The sequence below is a fragment of the Sparus aurata genome, chromosome 12, assembly GCF_900880675.1.
Source record: "Sparus aurata chromosome 12, fSpaAur1.1, whole genome shotgun sequence".
NCBI lineage: Eukaryota > Metazoa > Chordata > Actinopteri > Spariformes > Sparidae > Sparus > Sparus aurata.
Genome location: NC_044198.1, coordinates 21,771,544 through 21,796,988, shown reverse-complemented (window position 1 = coordinate 21,796,988; position 25,445 = coordinate 21,771,544). Strand labels below are relative to the sequence as shown.

The 25,445-nt window shown below is 38.5% G+C and overlaps 2 protein-coding genes and 1 long non-coding RNA gene across 3 annotated transcripts; 1 reads left to right on the top strand and 2 right to left on the bottom strand.

The window, feature by feature from the left end:
• On the bottom strand, nucleotides 1–7,071 carry cplx4a (complexin 4a). The gene is made up of 3 exons (XM_030435348.1): nucleotides 6,704–7,071; nucleotides 4,521–4,608; nucleotides 1–998 (listed from the first exon to the last, which is right to left on the bottom strand). Exons 1-3 carry the CDS (start codon nucleotides 6,865–6,867, stop codon nucleotides 771–773), a joined length of 480 nt encoding a protein of 159 aa, XP_030291208.1. The 5' UTR covers nucleotides 6,868–7,071; the 3' UTR covers nucleotides 1–770.
• A 2,533-nt stretch (nucleotides 7,072–9,604) lies between these two features.
• Nucleotides 9,605–23,519, bottom strand: lman1 (lectin, mannose-binding, 1). The gene is made up of 13 exons (XM_030435346.1): nucleotides 23,260–23,519; nucleotides 21,434–21,588; nucleotides 20,117–20,224; nucleotides 18,979–19,040; nucleotides 18,519–18,618; nucleotides 17,456–17,579; nucleotides 15,989–16,047; nucleotides 15,689–15,821; nucleotides 15,324–15,511; nucleotides 14,952–15,031; nucleotides 10,435–10,597; nucleotides 10,224–10,348; nucleotides 9,605–10,134 (listed from the first exon to the last, which is right to left on the bottom strand). The coding sequence occupies exons 1-13, from the start codon at nucleotides 23,477–23,479 to the stop codon at nucleotides 10,098–10,100; spliced, it is 1,554 nt and encodes a 517-aa protein (XP_030291206.1). The 5' UTR covers nucleotides 23,480–23,519; the 3' UTR covers nucleotides 9,605–10,097.
• LOC115592516 (uncharacterized) lies at nucleotides 14,980–15,697 on the top strand. Its single transcript, XR_003986181.1, has 2 exons — nucleotides 14,980–15,097; nucleotides 15,255–15,697. It is a non-coding gene; the product is annotated as an uncharacterized LOC115592516 (long non-coding RNA).
• Nucleotides 23,520–25,445: the final 1,926 nt, after the last annotated feature.

The following is a 25,445-nucleotide window of genomic DNA, read 5'->3' as shown; positions in this document are numbered from 1 at the left end:
TTTCACGTATATACATCTTTATTTGAACAATACATTTGTTGACCTCCATATATTTCTGTGTTTATGTACATTGTTGGAATACATTTTTTAAGATTCAGTATTTGTATAAATCTGCGAATGTTTCAGGCTCGTTTTTATGACGATTAGAGCGTGAACGTGGTGGAATTCAAAAGGTTGTGCTCTGTAACAACAACCAAAAGAAGAGAACAGTCTACATATCATCAAACAACACATACAAAAGAAAAAAAATTAATCTAGAATAATCAGCAAACCAACAGGAAAGTTCAAACACTCAGACAGGATTGAATTTTGTGACTTAAATAAGGTATTTTTTTTGGTTAGTCTTGGTATATTGTTGTTTATTTGACTGATAAAATCACACTTTCAGAGACTTTAAGCGTCTCTTTTTTACAACAAACAGAACATTTCATCACAAATAATCAAAATCTTTGAGACGTTTGGTGGCCTGTGCTGGTGAGAAGCACGATTTTGACCGGGAATATCACTTTTCTACATAATTGATCTAAAGAAAGTGAAGGAGAGATGGGGGCACCCTGGTTTTAATTTAAGTATTTTCAGTGTATTGCAGTAACAAGCTAACACGGGAAACGTATATCCTTCAGTGTAAGGAGACTGGTAAGTGGCCAGGCTTCATTTTTTAAGATGATGTGCCTTTTTTAGTGCTTTAACATTTCGTAGGCGGTTTCACTCTGCAGATTTATTTTCTCGTCTTCTTCCATTCCTCTTCTTCATCGCGCACAGGCCAGCGTTCACATGACGGAGCACTTCTCCTCCGCTTTGCTCTTCAGCTCGGTGACGGTGGCCGAGGCCTTCTCCTTCAGCTGGTCCATGTCCATGTTCTGCAAGTTTTGAAACTGGCCCATGATGGACTCCTTGCCCTCCTCCTCCGTGGCGTCCTCGTCCACCATCTTGAGCAGCTCCTCGGGCACGTCCACGTCGTCCCCGGCCATCTCGATCATGTTCTCGTCCTGCTCGCTCTGCGGACGACAACAGGGAACAAGGTCAGAAGTGTCACAATGGGCCTCTTTTTGGGATATGAAGTCATCAGAACATGAAGCTGCTCGCTCGTTTTAAAATTGAGAATGTATTAGATTTGAAGCACTTATTCATAAATATTCACATTTCCCTCTTAGAATTGCCCGTGGTTTCACTGGAACAGTAATAGAAGAGTTAAAATAATTCTCCATGATGTCACTTTAGTACCAGACATGAGGTCGGGCATTTTTTTTGGTTTCCTGCTCCTAAAAAAGATGTAATATTTATGGCATTGCATTATAATTCACCAAAGTCAACAACCTGAAGTCTGGCTTAAAGGCCTGTTACAACCTAAAGTCTGGCTTAAAGGCCTGTTACAACCCAAAGTCTGGCTTAAAGGCTTGTTACAAGATTAACATACTGTCTGCCTTCCCTGATTCCCACAATTTACAGCACAACGTCCCACTGCTGGACTCAAATCTGACATTCCTTCGGCACGTGTTGACCATCGTTCGTCTTAGAAAATCCTATAAACCTACATTTCTGGATGCTTTTTGACTTATTATATTGTCCTCTTTTGATTTGACCTCAATCGGAATGAAAAAACATGAAGATCAAAACTTAAAACACTAAGAATAGGTCTTTGTTTTTGAATTAAATGTTGAATTTCTGTAGGGATGGACTACAGTATATCACGGTACGCAAGATATCTCAATATTTAAAATCTCTTTATAAAAAATGGACAACATAAAGGGAAAAACAATACTTTTGAGCAAAATTACTTTAAAATAAATGACATAGTTTTTTGTTTTTTTAACTCAAACTATGAGCAAACAGGCGGACAAGGACACAAGCTGACAGATGAACTCTTGGATCTTAATCCACATTCGAGTAGCTGAGCTCGAGGATCTTCTGCTTTCCACGTTTTCCAACATTTTTTCTGACGCGAGCTCGACTTCACTGACTCACTGCACGTAAATATAAACGCTCAGTTTGAAGCCAACTCAATCTAATCACTTAATATGTGGAGGAGTCATGCCATAGGTACCACTGTGGCTTCTTTAAACGTCAATCTGTGGGATTATCTCGGCCCTGCTTTAGCCTCTCAACTCCGAATCCCAGCGATAGTCTAAAGATACCTTCGATAGCGTCGCACGAGACTCTAATTCCATTAGACAACACTAATGTGAACTGGCACCTTTATATACATTTATATTTTCAAAGTGTGAGCATGTGTTGTCGACCTCCAACCAGGTAAAAGAAAAGACTCGACACAACAGGATCCCTTCAGGTGCCTTATTGTTGCTGGAAACCCATTTAGTTCTCATAAACACACGTCATCTCATTGTCACTTGTTCTTTTCTGCAAATGTAAACATCATTTATTGAAGTTAATTAGATCTATATGTAGAGGCTCCTGCCATTGTCCTCATCATATATGTGTGTGGGTTCAATTCAAAAAGAGAAGGAAGTGAAAAGAAACGCAGCCTTTGTTTTAAAGGAGAAAACTGAACAATAATGATGTCTGACAGTTTCCTGAGCGAAGGTCATCGCTGCATTCAGATGGATAAAAATCAGCATATTAGAAAAGCTGTGGTAGGAAATTGCTCTTTTGCCATAAAAACAACTACAAGCAAGTTTTCACCTCTAGAGTAATTTATGGGGATTAGAAGAAGAAGACACCGCACAGCTCTTATAAAATCCCAACATACCTTTTGTGCTCCCTCCATTACGTCTTATTTCTCTTTAACAGTCCTTTTTAAAAAGGCGCAGTCGCTCGCTTGACATCCACTAAAGTAGATTCAGTTCACGCTGCCCGCTGCTCCTTAATGAGCCTGGGACACCTGTTCAGCAGCATTTGGCTTTGTAAGACTCAAGGTGCAATATGGGACGTGTATAGGCTAACGTCTCCAGGACGCCTCTTTCAACGTCTTCCTCACTAATCTACTGGCATGGCTTCCGCCTCCTGTCGTCCGAGCTTCAGCTGCCAAGAGCTGCTGTTAGATAAGGATAACCCCGAGCATGGAGCAGCTATTTGTTGATCTACCTGTGCAGTCAGGGCAGGAGTGTTGATTTATGAAACCCATTCTAATTCAAAGACTGAAAAAAGTAGTGTATTATCTGATAGAGGTGTACGGTCGACCTGATTTAATGAAAAGTGCCATCAGGTAACTTCTCTTGTGATTTGGCACTAAATAAATCCAGTTTACTGAAATACCCCTGAGTTATCATTTTATAAGAACTACATGACTATTTAAAAACAGGTTTAAATTGTTTACAACAATTATAACGCCTGTTGGCATCGATAAGTTGATACTGGTGCATAAACACAATAATATAGAAAATATATTAAACAAATAAGTTATAATCACTAAAAAACAATCTTTATTCTTCTTATTTAGTCTTTATTATAGTTGTTATAAACTGTTTATTACATATTTATAAAGTGCTTATTATATATGCTTAATGGGAGAGTGAAGTAAAATGCTTCACTTGATAACAACCGTCATTAATAAATTGTACATTTATGGTTGGTTAAACTTCAGTTGATAACAAACAATAAAATACTTTATGAACCATTTATCAAGCATGTGTATATTGTTAAGTTGCAACTGATCTTTATAAAACTGTGTAAATGGTTAATAAATACTATGTAGTTCATCTATAAACATTATTTGGATTAAAATATAAAGTTTTAACTGATGTGTATAAACCTTTACAAATGTTTAATACATGGTGTAAAACACTTAATGGGAGGCTGCTGTGTAAATTGATGCTACAATATAAATCACAATATGGTCAAACAGAGTTGTTATAATGTCAAACATGTTTTCATTTAAGCAGTGATAATCACCTACAAATACTGAACAATGATAAACACTAAAAATGTCTTTAAATCTACTTATATTATTATCACATTATATTGTTTTATAAACCGTTTATTACGTATCTATATAGAGATTATAAATGCTTAAAGGGGGGGGTTAAAGAAAAGTGTTACCTTGAAAATAATCAGATCAACCATTTGTCCTTTGTGAATCAGTCAGTGAGTTAGTGAGTCAGACCACCAACCAACCCACCCACTAACCCACCAGCCAACCCAACAACTAACCCAAAAACCCAACAACCCGCCAGCCAAGCCAACAACCCAACAACTAACCCAAAAACCCACCAATCAACCCATCAACCCACTAACCCAACAACCCACCAGCCAACCCAACAACCCACCAGCTAACCCAACAACTAACCCAAAAACCCACCAATCAACCCAACAACCCACCAGCCAACCCACCAACCCAACAGCTAACCCAACAACCCACCAATCAACCCAACAACCCACCAACCCACCAACCAATCCACCAGCCAACCTGTTTTTAAGCTCGACAGATCATTGAAGGTCACCCCTCATTTACAATGACATCAAGCCAAACAAAACAAAGAAAAGGAGAAATAACAACACTACCAAATAGAAATTAATTGAGATTAATGTATACAATTAAATGAGATGTAGAAAATTAACTGTACCTTTGGCAGTCTGTATTTGTCTCTCAGACACACCCTCAGCGTCGCCCTCTCGGCCTTCTTGTTTAAGTATTCTGCATCTCTCTCCATCCTGAAATGGAAATAAAACACATTATTAGCAGGCAAATCCCAGCAAGGTGAAATTTCATGATCTCGTGTTTGTGCTCGGCTCAACGGCTCAACAGCAGCAGAACGGATTTTTGATTTTCAGGAAAAACTGTTTTTCTCTCGCAAAATGTTTTGCTTAACTGTTTCTTAATCCAGTGTGCTGCACATACACACCAGCCCGGTCAGATAAACAACAGAGAGACAGTTCAGCTCAACACAAACATCCTCCAGTTCACCTAAAGGTCATTTAAACATAATGTCTGAAAAATCGCATATTTCATTTGTAATAATCAATATATAGTTTTGTTACAACAACAGATGTATTTTTGTGTTCTTTTCATTCAAGGCGGACTATTTTTAAAACATCCCCAAACTATTTATTTTAAGGAAATGCCAGTTTTGTGCTCAAGTTATAAGCGTTATGACATCTTAGGTTTAGTTTCATAAGTTTCTCTTTACACAACATGATGAAACTGCTAAAATATTTTGGCACAATTTTTGTTTTCCTAAAATCATCAAATCATCAGGGGTTATTTACAGTTTTTTTGAAGATTTAATATCCTGTAGACTCAAATCTTTGCCTCTGTCATTTAACAACTTTACTTTCATTGACAGCAGTGTTACTTCCTTTGAATAAATATGATAGAAAATGCACTAAAGCTGTGTCCTAATCAGATTTTGTTGCAACATAAGTGGTTTTAGCCTATCAGAAAATAATAATTCACCATATTTGAACTTTGAATCAAGCCATCAGATCTCATTTTATTGATTCCAGCAGTCTGCACTGTGCGAGACCCTGCGTCTTCCTGCATCTTTGAGGTGAGTCTCACGTACTTTCCCTCAGCCAATTAAAGATGGGATTATTAGGCCAGACTGAGTCAAGCAGATTTGCTATGAAGCCAACTCGAACTGTAGTGAAACAACAACACAGTCTGTGAACTGAGGTGTCAAACAGTCAAAAAAATTTTAAGGAGAATATCAAGGTTCTTCATGTTCTGTAATATTTGCGTTGATCGGGATTTATTTGTTGCAGATGTGAACACGATTCTAGAAAATCCGCTATTATGGAGGCCGCTGCCAGCTTTTTTGTTGTCTTTTAAAACAAATTGTGATTTCCTAAACACAGGCGAGGGGAGGGCAGGATTAATCTTGTTATGTAACACAGGCTGACAGGATCTGCTTGATGCTGCAAAATCTATGCTGTATCACCAAAATCCAAACTGCAGATTAGTAAAATTTAAAACAAAAATATTCAATATTTACACAATAAAAATAAAAAAAAATTAGGAGATTAATCACACTGTTGCTTTGTACTGTATGTGTACATTGTATTACTTTAGTGAAAGGAGCTGTGACTTTAATATAACTGTAGAGCTTTAAATATCTTTTAAAAAAGATTCAGTAGATACTCAAAAAAATAACAAATAAAATATGATTGACAGTAAAATGTATATATTGTAGAAAACTGATTAATATGATTTAATAGTTGTTGTTTTCTTGCAGGATTGTGATTCATTATCTGAACCAACTCCTTCTTCCTCCTTAACCGTTGGATTTTTTTGGTAATTCGGCATAAATGTTCTCACATTTATTGCACCAAAGTCCATGTTTTAAAACAGCCATTTTACAATTCCTCAATCAGTTGTGTTCAGAACTAGATTGTCTCTCAAAATGTCCCCCGAGAAAAATGATGCATGAAACAGATGACAGATTATGGGAGATTATTGATCCAGGTCCTGTGCGACCTTTGGCCCTCGGTGGGTTATTATGTCGTCGATTCAGGGAAAAGCAAAGAAAAGATGCACTGTGGCGTTCTGCTGTGACCTTCAGCAACAGATGCATCTCTCCAAAACTGCTTGCTAATTGTAAAATCATGGAAATTATGAATATATGAGAGTTTACATTTGGTGTCGATTTTAAAAAACACAGTTAAGTGTGGTGGGAAAACAGTGAAGGGTTGTAAATGCAGAAGGAGAAAACAGCTCGTCAAGGTCAGATTATACATTGTGCAGCCATGCTGGGTTTTCCCGATGGGGCCCGATGGCATCAATTCAAAGTGGACAACTGTTGCTACTTACTTCTCCTCCACCAACTGTTTTTGGTACTCTTCATACTCCTCTCGTGTCATCCCTGCTGCTTTGGCTGGATCTGTGGGGGTGGCCTCCTCTTCTTTGTCACCTCCACCACCAAGACCCATTCCTGACAGGGGGTTCCCAATCATGCTCTTGATCAAGAAAGCCATCTTGAGCTGTGTGACTGTTTACTCTGCGAGAACGACAATAATTTTTTGTGGATAAGCAAAAAAAAAAGGACGCTTGCTCCCGTTACGGTGCCCCTCCGGTACGCCTTCCTATAGCCGTCAAATCCAGTGGTAGCTCTCTAGCTAACCTGCTGCTTGACTATGGAGCCAAGGACACACTGACGACCAGCAACAGACACACACACTCACACACACACACACACACACACAACATTTTGCCTCGGCCATAATCTGGATTTAATCCTCCCTGCTCCACTATGCTAAGAGGCAGATGGCCTGTTTTCTCTCTATTTTTAAATCATGCAGACCTTCGTAGATGACTGACTTCATTAATTTTGACACTTTGGCGTGTTCTTTGGGTGAAACAAGGTGCAGCGCTCATCATAAAAATGGTTTTGGAGACGGGTGTCCTCAGTTTGGGACCACACATATGTTGCTTCCGCCCACTGGCGCTTAATCATATTAGTAAAGTACGGGCCGGCCCGTGTGCAGCTTATACTGCTGAGACCAGGCAGAGTGGAGAGAGAGGAGCGGGATTAGAGTCTTGTTTATCCCGCAGTGGAGCCGTCGTCGCTCATGCCGTGCTATTGTTCGGGGGGAGAATGATTGACAGGAGGATGGGAGGGAGACAGCTCCCATTTTACCTCACCCTATGACAACATCACTATCTGCAAGGTTGGTGAAGGACTTGAAGATCACCACAATATTGTCGGTCACTCAAACATTTTAGAAACGCTCATCTGCAACCAAAAATGTCCTTAGTGTTGTTGCATGTAAATTCTTGTTGAGAGTTTAAAGGTGAAAAAAAAACAGGAACTTATATGATTTTTATGATTATAAAATTGTTTTTTTTTCCCCACAGATTCGTACCGGGATATTGTGGTTTCGTGTTATGGATGTTGGACCACTCGGCCCAAGAGGATATCTTTATTTGCTTCCTGTCACACCCTCTGGTATTACTGGATCTCTGTGCTGCATTCAACACAGCTGATCATAAAATACTGATCAACAGACCAGAGTGGGTCGGACTTTCTGCTACTGTAGGAAATTGGTTAAAATCATAGTTGCAAGATAGCGATAGAGATGTCAGTTTCATTTAATACAGCTTTTGATAAGCTTGCACCCATACCAGTAACTGACAGGTTAATATTTAAGAAAAAAACCGAAAAATTACGTGAAATTTTGTTTGTGAGAGCCATCCAGGAGTCGCTTATCGGAACCAGTGTTAGCTCGTCTGCTCTGGACTCACTCCTTCTTCTTCTCAAAGTGCTTTCACAAGTCATAGTACAGTAGCTCTCGATGTCATAACGTACTCAGTGTTGCAGAACTAACTCAATGAATCCCTCGCACTCTACCACACCGATTGGCAGCATGATTTTCTGACAACCAATGTGCACACCTTCTCCCCCTGGCTATAGAAGTGACTTCATATTTGGCTCTGAGCCATCCTCAGACAGGGCAGCAGGGTGATTGTTCTTAAAGAGATACAGTATTGTGCTAGTAGCAAGCTAAAGAGTGGCATCAAACGTTACATAAATTTGACTTTTTTGCCTTTTGTTTCTGAACATCTTTTAGCCTGAATCACCTTTGACCTTGGGCTGCTTGGGTATCCAGTCCACAATATTCTTGTGGTTAACAGATGACCAAGTAACTGTCAAAATCCCTAATGGGGGCTATTTGTCAATAAAAAAAGTAAGATCTGGAGTTCCTCAAGGGTCTATTCTCAGCCCCCTTGTCCAGATTATGGAACATTATAACATCTCCTACCACACTTATGCAGATGACAAACAACTCTTCATGACAGTGTCGCCACTTAGATACAGTCCTTATGTTTGTGGAGTACGTTCATTGAACAAATGGATAAGTATCAGATAACTGATCAGAGAGCGGATGTGTTGGAAAGTTCTAGTAGTTAACAATGGGAAAACTGAAATTGTCTTTTTGCATCGAACAAGACAGATTAAAAGGGAACTAAAATTATGTTAGTCTTTTTTTGTTTTTTTAGTCCCCATCTTCCTCAGTTATTTAGGCGAATGCTACAACCGTGAAACCTCACCTGACTTTCCATCAGCACAGGGGTGAGTAGATAATATCTGAATGTTCACTATTGGGTGAACTTGTCCTTTAAACCACTGCACTGGCTTCCTGAATGTCAAAAGATAGATTTTAAAATCAGGTAACTTGTCTGTCAAGCACTAAATGTTCACCAGGCCTAAATTAATCTCTCATTTGTTAATATGTCACAAAGCATCCAGACCCCGTCAGGTCATCTCAGCTAGGTTTACTCAGTTGTAGTTTGTATGCTGTAAATCTTCCTGAATACCTGACAGCATCTCGTTTAAATCAGGACTTTAGACATTACTGTGGATTTCCAGTGAATCAGATAAATAACTTTTTAAATCTGTAACTATTTACTTGCTTAAATTGTCTTTTTGTCCTTTAAATGCAACTTAATTTTATGAGGCACTTTCAGTTGTCTTGTGTCTGAACTGTGCTGTAGAAATAAACTCTCCTTCTCATTGAAAATAACATGCACGTGCCCCTTCTGTTGTGTCGGCCTGACTGCAAAGATAAGATAGATTCCTTCATCAATATGATTAATGAACCTGACATTCATAGAAAACAACCTGTTGTACACATGATAGATAAACCAGCAGATATAGAGATGTGTCTTGTATGGAGTTAAACATATCTGATAGAATACGCAGACACCAGTAACTTGTGTTTTCCGTTTATGTAAATTGTTGCGGTGGGGGGATCTGTCAGATTCTGACATGTTTGACTCATCAAAACAGATAAACGGAAGCAGACATCTGCTCTGAGTTCTCATCACCAAGAGTTCAGCATTTTTTTATACAAAATTGCACATTTCAAAACACAGGCTTCTTTTTTTGTTGTTGTCGTTGTTGTTGTCAGTTTCAGCTTCATGGAATGGGACTGTGGCAGATTTCAACTTTTGAAAACAAAAATCTAAAAGATCTGACCAACCAAAAAACACTGTAAGGAACATGATACATCTCGCATTAGCATTCATACACAACGATTTACCGATCAAATTAAAAATATCTGCAATCGATTAAAACAAACTTCTTCAACAAAACCAAATTTTTTTCAAGTACAATAACTTACAATCTGAAAAAAAATCAAACCAAAAATTATCAAAAAATGGACATTCCCTCATTTACACGCTTTCGTTTGAGAAATTAATTTCATCAAAAGAACTTCTTGGCTGCTGCTTCTTGTTGACTCCTGTGGAAGAAAAGAGGAGAGACAAAAGCATCAGCATCACGTCACATCAAGTACACGTGTAGATTAAATTAAGAAGGCCGACATCTTACTTGTACATGACGTAGCAGAAGAACAGGACTGACTGGATGACGACGAAGATTGCAAAATGAACCGTGGATAAGCAGGAAGGCATGGGAGGCATCTCGGGGCACTTCACGGCCTTCTCAGCAGGATTCTGTGCGTGAAAACATGCAGATGAGAGCGATCAGTCACCTGAATCCTCTTCTGCTTTATAAACTGCTGCACACTCTGATACCACACCTGAGCATTGCGTTGGACCAGGTGCTCCACGTCTCTCTTGACCGTGTGCAGGTGCTCCTTGATGTCGTTGAAGTGCTGAATGGTCTCGTACGTTCCCATACCGCCCGCGTTACCCTGCTGCTGGACTGATCCGATCTGTTTCAGGGACTCGTAAAAGGAGTTTCTGCAACAAAAAAATAGCAGCAGATAAGCATCAATATTGTGACTGGTTCCCCCAAAGGACTGAAACGAATAATCTCAAAGTGCAGTGGTCTCTTAATACCAAATGAAAATATCAGCAATATAGTCCAAATGTTTTCTCTTTTCCCAATTTGACACACGCGCTCAGTTGGGACACATGATGTGCAGTAAATATGCTGTGTGGTATCGTTTATTTACAGTCTTACAAATTGTCCCAAATTAATCTTTTAATCCCTGTATTCACTGGAGGCTACATATTCTCAAAGTTTGAAAAACAGAAAATTACCATCTGATAAAAGAGGTCATGATTGCTAAATTAATCCCTTATAAAAACATGTTCTTACACCAGATTACAAGTGCCGAAGGTTAAGAAACAGACTACAGAGGAAGTCCAGCCATGATGCTAAAGACCAAATAAAGAGGCTTTATTTTAAGAGAAAGGGGGGAGAAAATGTGTAAAATAATCAAATAATTGTTTGTGTCTCAGAATGGAGACAGTTCCTTCGGGTGTGAATCTTTAAACAACTGCTCGGAGTGGATTTTTTTCACTAGTGCTGGTTGGTTGGGAGCGTTATAAGTGTTAGCTGGGGAAAATGTTCCTTGTTTTGTCTGAATTGGACTAAATTATTTCAAAGTTACCTGCTTTTGCCTGCAAGTGAGGACTAAAAAGGCATCAGCTTTGATAGAAACACACCTGATTTGTCTAACTTGACTGCGGAAGCATGATTTTCCAGCTGAGCTTGTGAAAGCATTTTTAGATTTTGTCCTCCATCTCTTACATTAAAGGATAAATTCACCCAAATTCCAGTCATAATCTGCTCATCCCTGTGCTGATGGAGAGTCGCGGGACGTTTTGTAGTCCACAAAACATTTCTGGAGCTTCACGTCAAAACAGTATTGAAACAACTCAAGTAGATGGAGACTTGTCTTACTTATGCGGGTGAACATTATTTTCAAGCGCATCCTGCCCACACATTTACGTCTTTGATTGCAAACTCCAATAAAACGTCTAAACATTAGTTACTTAAGAAGTGCAACTTCAGATTGACATCTGACTGAATAAACTAAATAAGCAACAAGTCATTGCATTAGGCATCTTAAACCTTCACTGTGGAACAGTAGCTTAGTAAAGTGATGTTGTTGTGTACAAAAGTTGAAAGGTTTTATGTAAATCGGTCCCTCAAAAAGACAAGATAAATATATACAACCAAAAACCATTTCCGTAAAGGCTCACCAGCAATAAAATGTGAAATCTCTAAATCTGTATCTTTACTTTGAATTTCAAAGAAAGAAATACAGTTTAAACCATTCTCAGAAGAGAATGAAGATGTCTAAGCCTGGATCATATTTCTCAACAAAATGCAATTTCTTAAAGTTGATTACTCGCAGGGAGGAAGCAATAAGTTTCCCTTATCGCCTTAAACACATCTAAGATGATTAGAAAGAAAAAAGTGACTCCACAAATGAAAGGAGTTCCAGCAGCGCGAGCACGACGGCCCTGAGAGGGAGGATTGTGATGAGAAATCAATCGGAGGTAAAGCTTTTTTTTTTTTTTTTTTTTTGCCCCTGTGTCTGACAGATGTATTTAAAGACTCCTAATCTGATAAGGACAAAATGGTGCTAAGATGTGGCCTTTTCTTGCTCGGGGGGGGCCACATGGCTGACCTCTGACGGGATGGACAGGGATGACATCAAAACAAAATCTAATTTGTTTCGCAGAGACGGGGGAGAGAAAAAAATAAATAAAAAATCTCCCTTGAGAAAGTAAGTGAGCATTTAATAAAGCCTACATCTAATCTTACATCTGCTACAAGTGACCCATTTATGAGCAGAAAGCCCTCCTTGGGATATTTAGAGAGTCTGAGATGAAGTCCTATCATAAACTCCGTGTGTGGAAGATGGGTCAGGATAAACTGAGAGCTTAATCTACAAAGTAATACAGATCAGTCGCGCACATTAGCACATTAGAGGGGAGCTGCTGCAGCCCTTTTTTTTTTTTTGTTGCACTTATTGAACGTGTCAATCAGCTTACTCCTGCACACCACCTTATCATGAAACATCCACTCGGATAATTCGCAGACACTCCCGTCTTTCCCTGCCATCTATACGTTATCATTCACGTTTATAACAGCACGTGAGTGAGAGTCTGGGTGAGCGTATATTAATAAAAGAAAATCATGTATGGAAAGTAATTTGAGCATGAATGTCCGGTTGGATTTAGGCCATAGAAACAGCTTGGTTCTTTTATGATACATGAGGCTAAGAGATTAATGTTACATAAAATAACATCTTTAATATCTTGTGATTCTGATTAATTCTTAATGCAGATGGTGTGTCGAAATTAAGACACAATAAAAAAACTGCAGCGACAGGACAAATGTGTCATGACTGAATACATAAATAAATAAATAAATACAATTACAGTTGATTTTTAATAGAAGGTACAAGTAAAGGTTTTAATTTTCTCCATATTTACTAGTCGTAAAGTTATAAATCTGCAGACTTATTGGATGATTCATAACTTAATTAATTACTTTTGAAATTGAGAAAAACATTTAAAGCCCCTCACAAATCTCAAAGAAGCGGCTTCTGAAGAAGACTCTTCTTTTTTTTTTTTTTAATCGATTGCGTGCTCACAATGGCTAAGCCCACAAGCACCTTAGACGAGCAGTACAAAAGCACAAATATGTTGTTGAGCAAATACAAGCTCTAAACGTCAAAAAATTACATTCTGTACACCTAATCAGGCTTACTCACTGTAAGTACCAAAATCAAACAGTGGCTCGAGTCTCTGCCGTGGAAGGCACACCATCGTGAAATCTCTTAAGCTGTATTATCTTAAAATCTGCGAGCGGTAAGGAGACTATTTTTAAAATTACAGAAGAAAAAAGAAGAAGATTACAGCTGGATATTACTGTTCCTATCATGCTGTATTTGCAAACTGTCTCTCTCACTCAGGAACTGTTTTCACACAAAATCTTCAAGCTGTCTGAGAACATGCAAAAAGCTGCTCATTAGGGTGCATATTAGTTGTATTTTGGGTCTTTAATAGTCATTATAAAGGACTCATTAATGACTTATTAATGCCTGAGCTTTCCCCCAATAACCTCTTCATTGCTAATTATTGATCCGAAGTAAAGAAGTAGTAGTACATGAATAATGAGATTTATTATGTTTTGCTCAGTATTGGGTTTTATAAGGTGGCACCACCACAACAATAGTCACTCAATAAATACGTACAGCACAGTGTTGCTGTGGGAAGGGAATTTCTAACTTTGATGTGATACCTCAAGGAAAAATGGTGTACCGTAACTAGAAAATCTTAAATATTCAACAAAAGTAAATATACAAGTGTTTTTTGTCTTAAGACTATTTCTAAATAGTGTCCAGGTTTCAGAAATGTTACCTGACCTGGTAAAGTCAGTTGTGGGCGGTGGGTTGCCAGATGAGGGGTTTGTCCCTCAAATAACAAAAGCTGGTCCGCCTTAAAAGGTCAGTCCACCCCGAGTGAGCCTGGGAGGAGCCTAGAAATTGTCGGTAACCACGTAGCTAACCCCTCAAGACACAGCTTGAACGGGTTCTTGAGGAGCTGAAGCATTTATTCAGCCTCATACGGCCTGTGTCACAGTCACACACACACACACAAACTCAGTACCGAGTTATTCCAGAGAGCAGTTTGGTAACTTGATTATTTGTATTTTTTTATTCAGGTCAATTAAAAAAAGATCATAAAAATACAGTTAAAAAAAATCCCCAGTCTTGTAACGCGATGAAAAACAACGTGATGTGTTTATGTGTCAATTGGCTGTCGTAGCGAAGAGAAAGTGAGAAAGTAATAGTGCCTAAAGAACTCTAAATTTAGTCTTTATAACTCAGAATTTGTTCCACATTCTTGAGTCTTGCATTACTAATTTACTCGCAAAGTAGCTGTTGAATATAGTCATGCAGAATAAGGCATTAGGGTTTTAAAATGCCTGATTCTAGAAAGCAACTTGTTAATTTTAATTTAATTTAAGTGTTACCAGTCTTTTAATTTTCTCAACAAATTAGTGAAACAGTTTTAAGCTAAGATGAAGGCAGTGTGACGATGATCTCATTTACTCCTCCGGCTTTTAATGCGTGTGTGCATGTGACGGTCACTGCAGCTGGATTATGGAGGCTGGCAGACACCTGTGATGTCGCAGCCACTGAATCCTGAGATTAAATATGATTTGAGGGATTTAAGGGCCAGGATTTCCCTTGTTTTTCTGGAGTATCACGGACCTCTCTGTATGTTTTGTCGCAAAAACAACAGCTAGTGACCAAACCTTGACAACAATGACACGGTTGTTACTTACCTCAGGTCGTTCAGATTTTTGAGGACCTCCTGCTGGGAGGTTAAGATGGAGCCCAGCTGTTGTTGACCTGCCGTGTCCAGCTGAAAGAGAAATACAACGACGGTCTGAAGGTTGAACGGTGATGCCTGATAAAGCCGCCATAAAAGGTTTAGTAGTTTTCATAACCTGTCATAAAAACACCTAGCTTCATTAGCAGGTCACAGAAATGACACAAAAGTGAAAGCAGTATTATGTATTAAGAATATTTTATGTAACGTTTCACATTAAAATGTCTTAAAACAACTAACTATCTGTTTTATTCAGATATGTACTCATGATATCGATCCTTCAACCATCTGCTGTGCCCCCGTCTCTTTGTCGTGACGTGCTCACCTGTCCTGACTCGGCGTTCGTCCCTTTCTTGGCGACCTCGTCGGTGATGACAGAAACGTACCGACGCTGCTCGTCCAGGATCATGGCGAGCTGCCGGTGCAGCTGTTTGATCTCCAGGTGGATCCGGTTCTGACCCTCGAACACCTGACGGATCTCCCGGTCGTTCACGGTCTCATACAAGTCCTCGACTGGAGACAGATACAAACACATCCAATGTCTTTTGAGTATGTTGTGATTTATACTTCACAAACTGTTTAACTCTATTAAGATGAAACCGAAGAGATAAATAAAAACGACGTTAACATTTATTTTATTTTCGCTCCCAGTGTATTTTGCAGGATTATTTGGGGTCTCATTAAACTAACTTGGCTCTCCTTGGACGTCTGGGTGCTCCTTCTGAAACTCCTCTTTCTTTTTGTCCAACTCTTGCTGGAAGTTCTGAAATTCCTCCTGGTACTTGTCCTTCTCTTCTTTAGGAATCTCAGATTCAGGTGGGGGCTTCAATGGGAGAGACAAAAAAAAAAAGAAACCCTCTGTGAGCTCAATAGAGCGCTGTGCTTAAGGCTATGTTGTGCACATGCATGAGACGCACACAGCTACAGAGACGTGAGCTGCACACACAGGATTGTGGAGAAGTTTTAGTAGCTCTGAGAAAATGTGGTTACCGGTTGCTGGCCGGGCTCCGTGAGTCTGAATAACAAGAAGGACAGAACGTCGTGGTCATCTGATGGAGGAGAGAAACTCTGAGTTAGAAAATTACCACTTAAACACATACAACTTAAAACATAACATATTCATCAGAAGTCTTTTTTTCACATATGTAGATCTAATATATTAACATCCTAATTATTTGTGTAGTTTAAATTGTTATGTCAATATTTTCACCTTCTAATTACAAATAAAACCGAGTTCAGTTTAAAGAATAAAGTTAAAATAATCTCTATATAGTTACAAACATGCCAGTTGTTGCAGTTTTTCATTTGTAAAAAAATATAACCACATATTTTTCAAAAGTATCTGATACCTGGTAATATATGTGAAATAAATTTTAACTTATACAATTTTAATACGTGTCAATATATGCAAAATGATGAGCAAGAATTGTGAAATATATCTGAGCTTCTTTCATATATTAAAATGTTTTTTGAATGTATTAATTACATTTTACAGGATATGTAAATGTAGGGAAAGTTAAACTGTGTAAATACAACGGTAATCGCAAAGTAATGACTCGGTTAAAAAACACAATACGTAACACTAGGAAGAACATCTCGATCAGGGAGGAAGTCTCATTAATATCACAGCTGTAATGGCTAACAAGAGACTGATCATCTTACAATAATGAGGTTTCATCAGGGTAAAAAAAACATATATATATGTGCAGTACTGTCAATGTAAATGGGGTTGAATTGTGTAATAATAGAGTAATAAGTGGATAATAACGATGTTTTCACAACAACATTCTTGGAAATCACAATCAGTAATTACAATCATACGGAAATTCCTCCTCAATCACAAAGAAGAAAAATGGAAAAAATGCCTCTTTCTATGTTGTTTCCTTCTGACTTGGAACACAATGGAATAAACACAAATCAAGTTGATTATACCTCCACAACTGACAATTTAAGCTGAAGAATTTTCTATTTCAGCTCAGCCTACACGCCAAGTCTGATTCCTCGATGACTCACTAGTTGTAGTTGGAGGACTGCAGAGAAATAGATGGCAGTAGAGCTTTTAAAGGAGCATTGTGCAGTTTTGGAGAAGAAATTCAAACTCATCTTTTTGATATTTATAATATTAATGAGGTAATAACACACAGAGAAATAATTATTTTTCCCATAACTGAATAAACAAGCAGTTCTTAGAGGAAAATAAGGTCTCCAGAACACTATATGAGGATAGAAAGGTGGCAGGGTCCGCCACATATAAACAAAGTAAAACAGTATGAAACTGTGTTGTCCTTTAAAGTCAGTTTGTTTATTCAGTCATGAAAACAAAGAGAGTGTGGTATTTTGTTTGTTTAGCCATAAGAAAAACAGTCGATGAAGATCTTTCTCTTCTGATTAAAGTCTCTTCTCCAAAACTACGTAGAGCACCTTTAAGGCTTTTTAACACAGAGATCAGAATTATACCTGCTAAACCACCAGTGGCGGCTGAAATGCCAAAGAATCCCTCGCTGGGAATGATCATGTTGTCCACCTTTGTGCAGAACTCGTAGTCCTCTTTGTCCGGAGTGAAACCGTTGTTGATCATCACCTGAGGACGAAGACAGAACAGTGACTATGTTTACATGAACAAATATTCTGGTTCTTGCCCTTATTCCAGCTCAGCTGTTTACATATATCTGATGAAAAGGAATGTCTCACTCATTGTGCAATTTCAAAAACTCTTTGGAAAAAATGTTCATAATGTTGAACTGTGGGTTTGTTTGACGTTCTGATCAGAAACATGGGGTTTTATTTTCTTTGGCTTTTCTTGCAAACTGCTGGCTTGTTGGTTTGTGTACAACACAATCAGGACGACGCACGGAGCAGGACTAAACAGACAAGAGGCCCTGGATGGGATGCATATTCTGAATATGTGTTGTATACTTGTCCAAAGAACGCTCCGAGAACTACAGCAGCAACTATTGCACTAATCCCAGACTTTTGTCATAATTGATTAACCAGTTAGAGTTTTTTATTAAGATAGCAAGTAAAAATTCTTTGATTACAGCTTCTGACATGTGATAACTTTCTGGTTTCTTTACTCCTGTATGACAGTAAACTGACTACAGTATCTTTGAGTTGTGGATAAAACAATTACATTCAATTTAAAAACATTTATTGGTTCCCAGGGGGCAATTTAAGGCACATGGAGTAGTTGTTCACAGACACAAAACAAGCCAGCATGTTAAAACTAGTCACTACCAGCAGCCTTACCTAAAACTCAAATAAAATCAGCATTTCCTACATGTCTTAATCAGATAATGCTACATTTAAAATAAAGCCTTATTTGGAATATCCAAAAAGAACATGCTGTTTGAATGACATGTATCAAATTTGAAATATTGTCATACCACTGACTGAGCTGATCAGCAAACATAATGTGATATAATTAAGTAATAAGATTAACACCATTAACTGAGAAGTGCTTAGGTGTAATGAGGTGGAATTTAATTTTTGTCTCCTGAGTAATAACTCTCGTTTCTCCTACCGTCAGCGTCTGCTTGTAGTACGTTATTTTAGCTCGGACAGGATACGGTTTGTTGCGGAAGTCTCGTAAACATGTGCCGAGGGCCTGTGTGCTGCCGTCACTGGATCAAAACAACAGACAACGTATAACACATTCAGTCATCTACATACAGCACTCTGCTCCACATAGATAAAAATACAGTATGATCAAAGTTTATTAAATAGATGAATAACATTAATGCGCGTGTATGTTTTCGTAAACACTTGTTTAGTGGTGCAGTAAACAGTGTGAACTCTAAGACAAACTGGAATGGCACTGAAAAAGTGATTTAAAGCTTTCACTAGCCTGGGGGAGATTAGGAAAGATAGAGGATTATTTACTTTCCAAGCAAATATAATCATATTTCCTAATCTTCTTTAAGTTGTAAAAATTTGAGTTGGTGACGACGTCATGGCAAAAGCAGAAGAAAGTGTTTACTTACTTCTGGTGGTCATAAACAAGCTTGCCGTTGTTTCCAACAACGAGTATAGCGGGGTTATTTTTCTGGAAGGAAGAAACAAAAACAAGGAAAGAGCATTAATCCTTTTTTTTCATCTGAGGACCAGAGGTGGCTTTGCTTTAAGGTAATCTTATTCCAAAATATCAATCCCATACCTGATCACAAATACATTATCAAATGTGATATAAATAGATCTATCACAGACAGTTTTCCATAATTTTTACATGTTTTACCCCCAAAATGAGCCAAAACAAATACTTGAGATTTACAAAAATATTAGCTCCCAGTTATATTTTTTCTTTGAGAAACACCATTTCTCTAAGAGCACTGAACTTTGTAATAATTTGGGCCTTCTTGTAAATATAAATAAAGAATATATCATACATTAAAATCTTTCTTTGTGTAAAAAACATCCGATCCATTTGTCTCAGGGATGTACAGTATGTGTTTATTTAAATACTGAGCAGGTGAGACGCATGTTAATGTCAGCTTTGAACTGAATGACTTAGAGCTGTCTGCTTGTGATCGAAATACCCCGGATAGACATTGACACCAGGTCTACTCAGGGCGCTTGTGAAAGAAGAGAAAGAAACAAAGACTGACTCAACATCAGTTTGAATTCCTAAACACAGCTTACTGTCAAAACAAAAACTCCCCAGGCTACACTTTTTGGAACTCCCCCTAAAACATATACAATCATGAAAACTAACTGCAGGGCTTTACAATTCTTACAAATACAAGTACCAGGGGTGTACCAAAATATCGATACTACGATATATCGCAATATTTTGTCTTGAGGTACGTTATCGATACACTGGCTCCAAATATCGATATTTAATAATATTTAAATTGCGGTCAGTGTGTGTGTGTTAAGAAGAGCCACTGTGCAGTGTTTTACTTGGCTGTCATTCATGTGAAATTGATTCAGTGCAGCCAATAAATTCTGAATTTATTCAGTGACACAGATATCGTGATGTATCGTGGATGAAATTTCTTGCAATATATCGATTATCGCAGAATCGCTGTATTGTGATAATATCGTTATCGTGGGCAAAATATTGTGATAGTATCGTATCTCGAGGTACCTGGTGATACCCAGCCCTATTAAGTACACACTTACCTTTCCATCATTGTCAAAAGAGTCAAAGAAGACCCCAACTCCGTTCCACTGGTCAGCGGCACCATAAACTGGACCGTCGAGGCCTTGTTCAGTGGTGAACCACATGGCCTGTGAAAAAGCGGATTTAGTACAAATATTAGGGTTTTTTTTTGTCCTTTAGAAATAGAAAAAAAATCAAAGGCAGTATCCATTACGTTGTGATTGCTTTTTGTTTTTTAGGTTTCTCTCATGACGAATAAGTTAAATCAGGTGAATAGTAACACAGGAAAAGTTAGAGTAAATATTGCATGTATCTCAAATATTTCCTGGGTTCAGCTTCTTAAATATGAGGACATGCTACTTTTCTTGATCCTTTTTCTAATATTTCCTGGGTTCAGCTTCTTAAATATGAGGACATGCTACTTTTCTTGACCCTTTTTCTAATAATAACAGCTAACTCTGAATGTTTATGTAGTTCACACCAGTTGTCAGGAGAAAACAATGTTTGTCATTTAACCCTGAGGGCACGACACACCTCCTAAACTGGATGTGCACCTCTCCCTGAACACATCAGGTCTAAACACATGCACAGCCTCATATTATATAACTTATTTGACTATTGTAGACAGAGTTTGTTTAATAATTTTGGTTTCCATATTGTCAAATATTGATCCTTTGGGTTTCACAGATTGTTCAGAATGAGTCTAAACAATCATCTGCTACAATTGGACCTTTAAGATTTAGATAATTAAATATTTAATACCAGGCAGTGATGGGGAAGACAAGGGATACAGTGTGGAGGTGATTTACAAGAACTCTGACCAAAACTATGACTCCAGGTACGAGAGGACATGGCAGGTGGGCGGGGAAAGACGAGGCATGGAATATTTTCACATCTTACTCAGTGAATAAAGGGTTTATTTGAACCATTGTGGAAAGACAAACCAAGATTGTTGACTGGTGAATTTAATTTTGTTTCCAAGCTGAAACGACAGGGGACATCATCAGACTATCGACTCAAGTGGTATTAAGTAACAGCACAGGCTGAGGTTAGCTGGTAAGCATGCTAATCTCTGCAACACAGTACCTCGACGTCTTTGACGATGGTCAGTTCTGCTGTTTCTTCACACTTTGTTAATAAAAATAATGTTATGATAATCTTAGTCCATTCATTCATTCATTGCCCCTTTTACAACAACTGCTATCAGAAGTGAATACATAAGAACTAAGTACTACTGGGGAATGGTGGCATGGAACCACTGGCTTTTATGAGTTGTGTAAAATAAAACATTCACTGAATGCCTCATGAACCAACACAGAAGTTTCAGCTCTCCTTACCAAACCGTCTGCTCCCATTCTGCCTCTCCCAGACACTCTGAAGGTCACCTCGGCCTCCCAGTGTTCAAAGTTGACTTTGTTTTTCGTCCACACGGTGCCCCTCTGACTCCTGAGGGACGGCGTGATGCGCACCTGGTCTGCGCTGGGAATAGCATCTAGAAGGGACAGGAGAGATGGAGAGAGAGTTCAGGATATAAGTAACATGTTATGTTCAATGTTCTCTATGAAGAAGTGTGTTATTAATTTGATGTATAAGAAAATGTACACAAAAAGAAGTCTCCGATCACAAACGTTTTCTGTGTAGTTCCTGTCTTCTCCCACTAATGTCGAGGTGAACGAGCTCATGAAAGCCAACTAGTGGTCATGTCATTATAAACCAGCATTATCAGGGTGTGCCTTCTCTGTAATCTTTTAACTGCCTCAGCACCTGATGATTATTTAACCAGATTTGTTTGTCCAACTTAAGTTTACTCAGTACTTATGTAGCTTTTCTCCGTGTTGTATCACTGTGGCTTGAATAACTGGGATTTTGAGTGCTGTAGAGACAAACCAGGCAATTGCAGAGACATCTTACAGACTAAACAACAGCTGCTTAATCAGAAAACTCCTGCACTGTTGACCAGGTCCAACCGTGCTGTGGAATGCATTGATCAATGTATTCAATCAGTCAATGATCTTATTTGTAAGTACGAAATGGCCAGAATTTAAAGGTAGCTCCAAAAGTATAGAGGGCAGCATAACTGCCACATGCTGCTAACTATACTAGTTATGGTTAGCAAGTTAGCTCATTTAGCTGTGGAGCGAAGAGGCTGTCGGACTACAACCTCCTGCAGTGCAAGGTGGTGTTATGAGACATGAAGAGATGGAGCTAGCTGGTTAGCATGCGAACCTCTGCATCATTTACACATTCTGACATAATTTTACTTTTAAACAAAAAAAAAATCAGACAATAATCTTACAAATTGTTCCTTTAAAATGACCTCTTCAACCTTACGGTGATATGCATGGATTGACGCAATCAGTAAGTCAATAATCTTATTTGTTAAAGTAGAAATCTCAAAACATTATCTCAAATGTCTTGCTTGTGAGGATTTGCTGCTTTTTGTATTGGTCTTATGTATTTGTCTTGTTCCGTAGCTCAACGACTTTTCCCTTTTACCTGTTTTTGGCAAACATTCATTAAACTTGGGCATCCTGGTGGCCTAAATGTTGGGACACTGGCCATGTAGTCACAACTTCCCCCTGCCTGTTTCCTGCCACTACTATATATTCCTATTTCCCACAAAAGACATTAAGATAATCCCCAAAAGATCCTATATGATGTCACCTTTGACTCTGGGGAAAAAGGTGATGAACGTCTCCAATTTCTGCTCTGAATCATTAACCACTATTGAGAGTTATCTTCAGTCACCGCTCCAGACCAGGGCTGATTTTCACTGTAATGTCACGGTGCTCCTATTGAACGCTCATGTCAGCAACTGAACAAATCAGCGTGTGATGCAAGAATCCAAAGGCCCGTGTTTTCAAGAGGAAAGTTCAATACGTCTGCACGGACTCTCACAGCAGATTTTAAGACACGTATGAACGTATCTCCAACGTGAAAGCTAGGCTGCTTAAATGTGTGATTTTTCAAGTGGAGTTTTGAATGGAGAAAGCCAAACCGCTGTCATGATTTCCTGAGCGGAAAAGCAAAGCCAGTTACAAATGTCAGTTACGAAACCATGAACGGATTTGTCTTCCACACACACACGAGTTGTTAAGTTAGAAGCAGCAGACGAGCAGACCACCAGTAGCTCTGTGATGTTGACAGCTGGACTCAAACTTACTTCCAGTGTGGATCCAGAACGGGATACCGCCGTCAGTTTGAGACAAATGCGGTCCTTTGAAGCTGTATTTGTACTCGAAGCGGCGGTGAGGAGCTTCTTCGGACGCCGGGGCAGCGGCGGAGATATCGGCGACACTGCAGTGTGATATTAACGCTGTGAGAAAAGTTAATATCAACAGACGAGCGTTGGCAGCCGGGCGCTGTGCTATGGACACCGCCATGTTTCGGTATCACTGCTGACGTAGCGCTCAGTCCACGCGCATGACGGATGCCTGTAGGGCCAACAGGGCGTTTTCTCATTGGACGAATTTTTGGAGCCGTTTCTGTCTCTTTTGTTTTTTTTCCTATCTTTCAGCTGAGGTTGACAAGAGAAGCTGTCTGTCTGTCTGTCTCCACATGAGTCACGTTGTCAAGTACTTAAGTAAAACAAACACACCTTACATACTTACATACATCACTGTATGTGGTGTCTCACTCTATTGTTTATTCTGACATATCTGAATTGTTATTTTAAGTTCTTTGAATATTTTTGGTCCCCAACAATTGTGAAACACATTTAATTTGACTTTTACTGCATTTACATGCAAATACATATCCCAGTATCCCTTTATTTATAACTGTAGGCCACTTTTCATACATATACAGATGCTAACCTATGGTCTAATAATGCACCTATGCTAATGCTAATAGTAGCGCAAATAGCCAATATATATATATATATATATATATATATATGGTAGTGGTATATATATATATATATATATATATATGTATATATATATATATATATATATGTATATATATATATATATATATATATGTATATATATATATATATATATATATATATGTATATATACATATATATATATATATAAATCAATACAAATCATAAGCTAATACCAACATTTTTACTAATATTAACACTAATACTGATGGTAATACTGCGTCAGCTAAAGCCTCTGTAAAATAAACTCTGTCTGTTACCACTACCAATTTAGTTGCCATCACCATGGAGACCTTTGATTGTAACTGGAGAACTGAGTTAGATTAATCAATGATTGCAGTTTCGAACACACATTAGAAAACACCTTTAAAAAACAGAACATTTTCCACATCATTAAGAGATTATTGGCATTATTAAATTTTTGGCAGCCAGCAATGTGCATCTATTGTCAGCTATTCAGGGGCGTCACTAGGAGTGCAAAACATCCGGGGCTTTAGTCCCGCAGATAGAGTCTGTTGTTAGCGGGGAAATTAAAGATGCAATTTCAACGTATTTCGAGAAGGAAAGGAAGGCCAATCATTGGGGTCCTCGTCGTCATATTTTAATCACAAATAAAGCTAATTTTCCCTCACTATAGGCCTACTGAGTAATGTTTACGTTAAAGATATTATAGCCTGTAATAAGACCTGTGCTGTGTGCATAGGCTATTAGAGCAGGTAGAATATTCCCTATTATAATTTCTTGGCTTCGTTGTCTATCTGCATCAGGCCTACAGTAGGCTTTACAGGTTATTAAGTTAAAATGCTGATGCTGATTTGATTTACCACAGCGGGCAAAATTAGAAATCAAAATTCGAATAATCAACACATGTGCCTACCCAGTGTCAAGGTGACCACATAGAGGTTGAATTCACCGCGGGACTGCTGAATCTGGCTGCTTTTATTCATGAACCTGAGCTGATGGAAGTATCATCAGGGGTTGGGGGAGATGATGTCTCACTCTCAATGTCTTCTTGCTCTGGCTGCGACTTTTTTCCCCAAAGAACCTCTGTATATCCATAATAACTAACTACTATAAACGCTGCAATGGTACTAAACAGTAGGCTAATAGACAGGCTCTGGTAATATTAGTGACATATAGAGGGGGAAAGAATAACACTGATGTTGAAATTATTGCCAGGTCAGCTTCTGTGCAATGTTGCATTTGTGGCTGCTGGCTGTTCGATATGCAACCACATAAAAAACTTTTTTCACGGCACAGAGATCTGGTGCCATTCCCAAAACATTCGGGGCTATAGCCTCGAATGCCCAGGTCTAACGACGTGCCTGCAGCTATTCAACAGCCTGCATTCACAACCATAAGTTCTACAGAACCTTTCTAGCTTCTTACATTGTTTCAGTGGGGCAAATAAAAAGTTTTATATGTCAAGAATGTTGTTGTGCAGGACATCCTGCACAGAT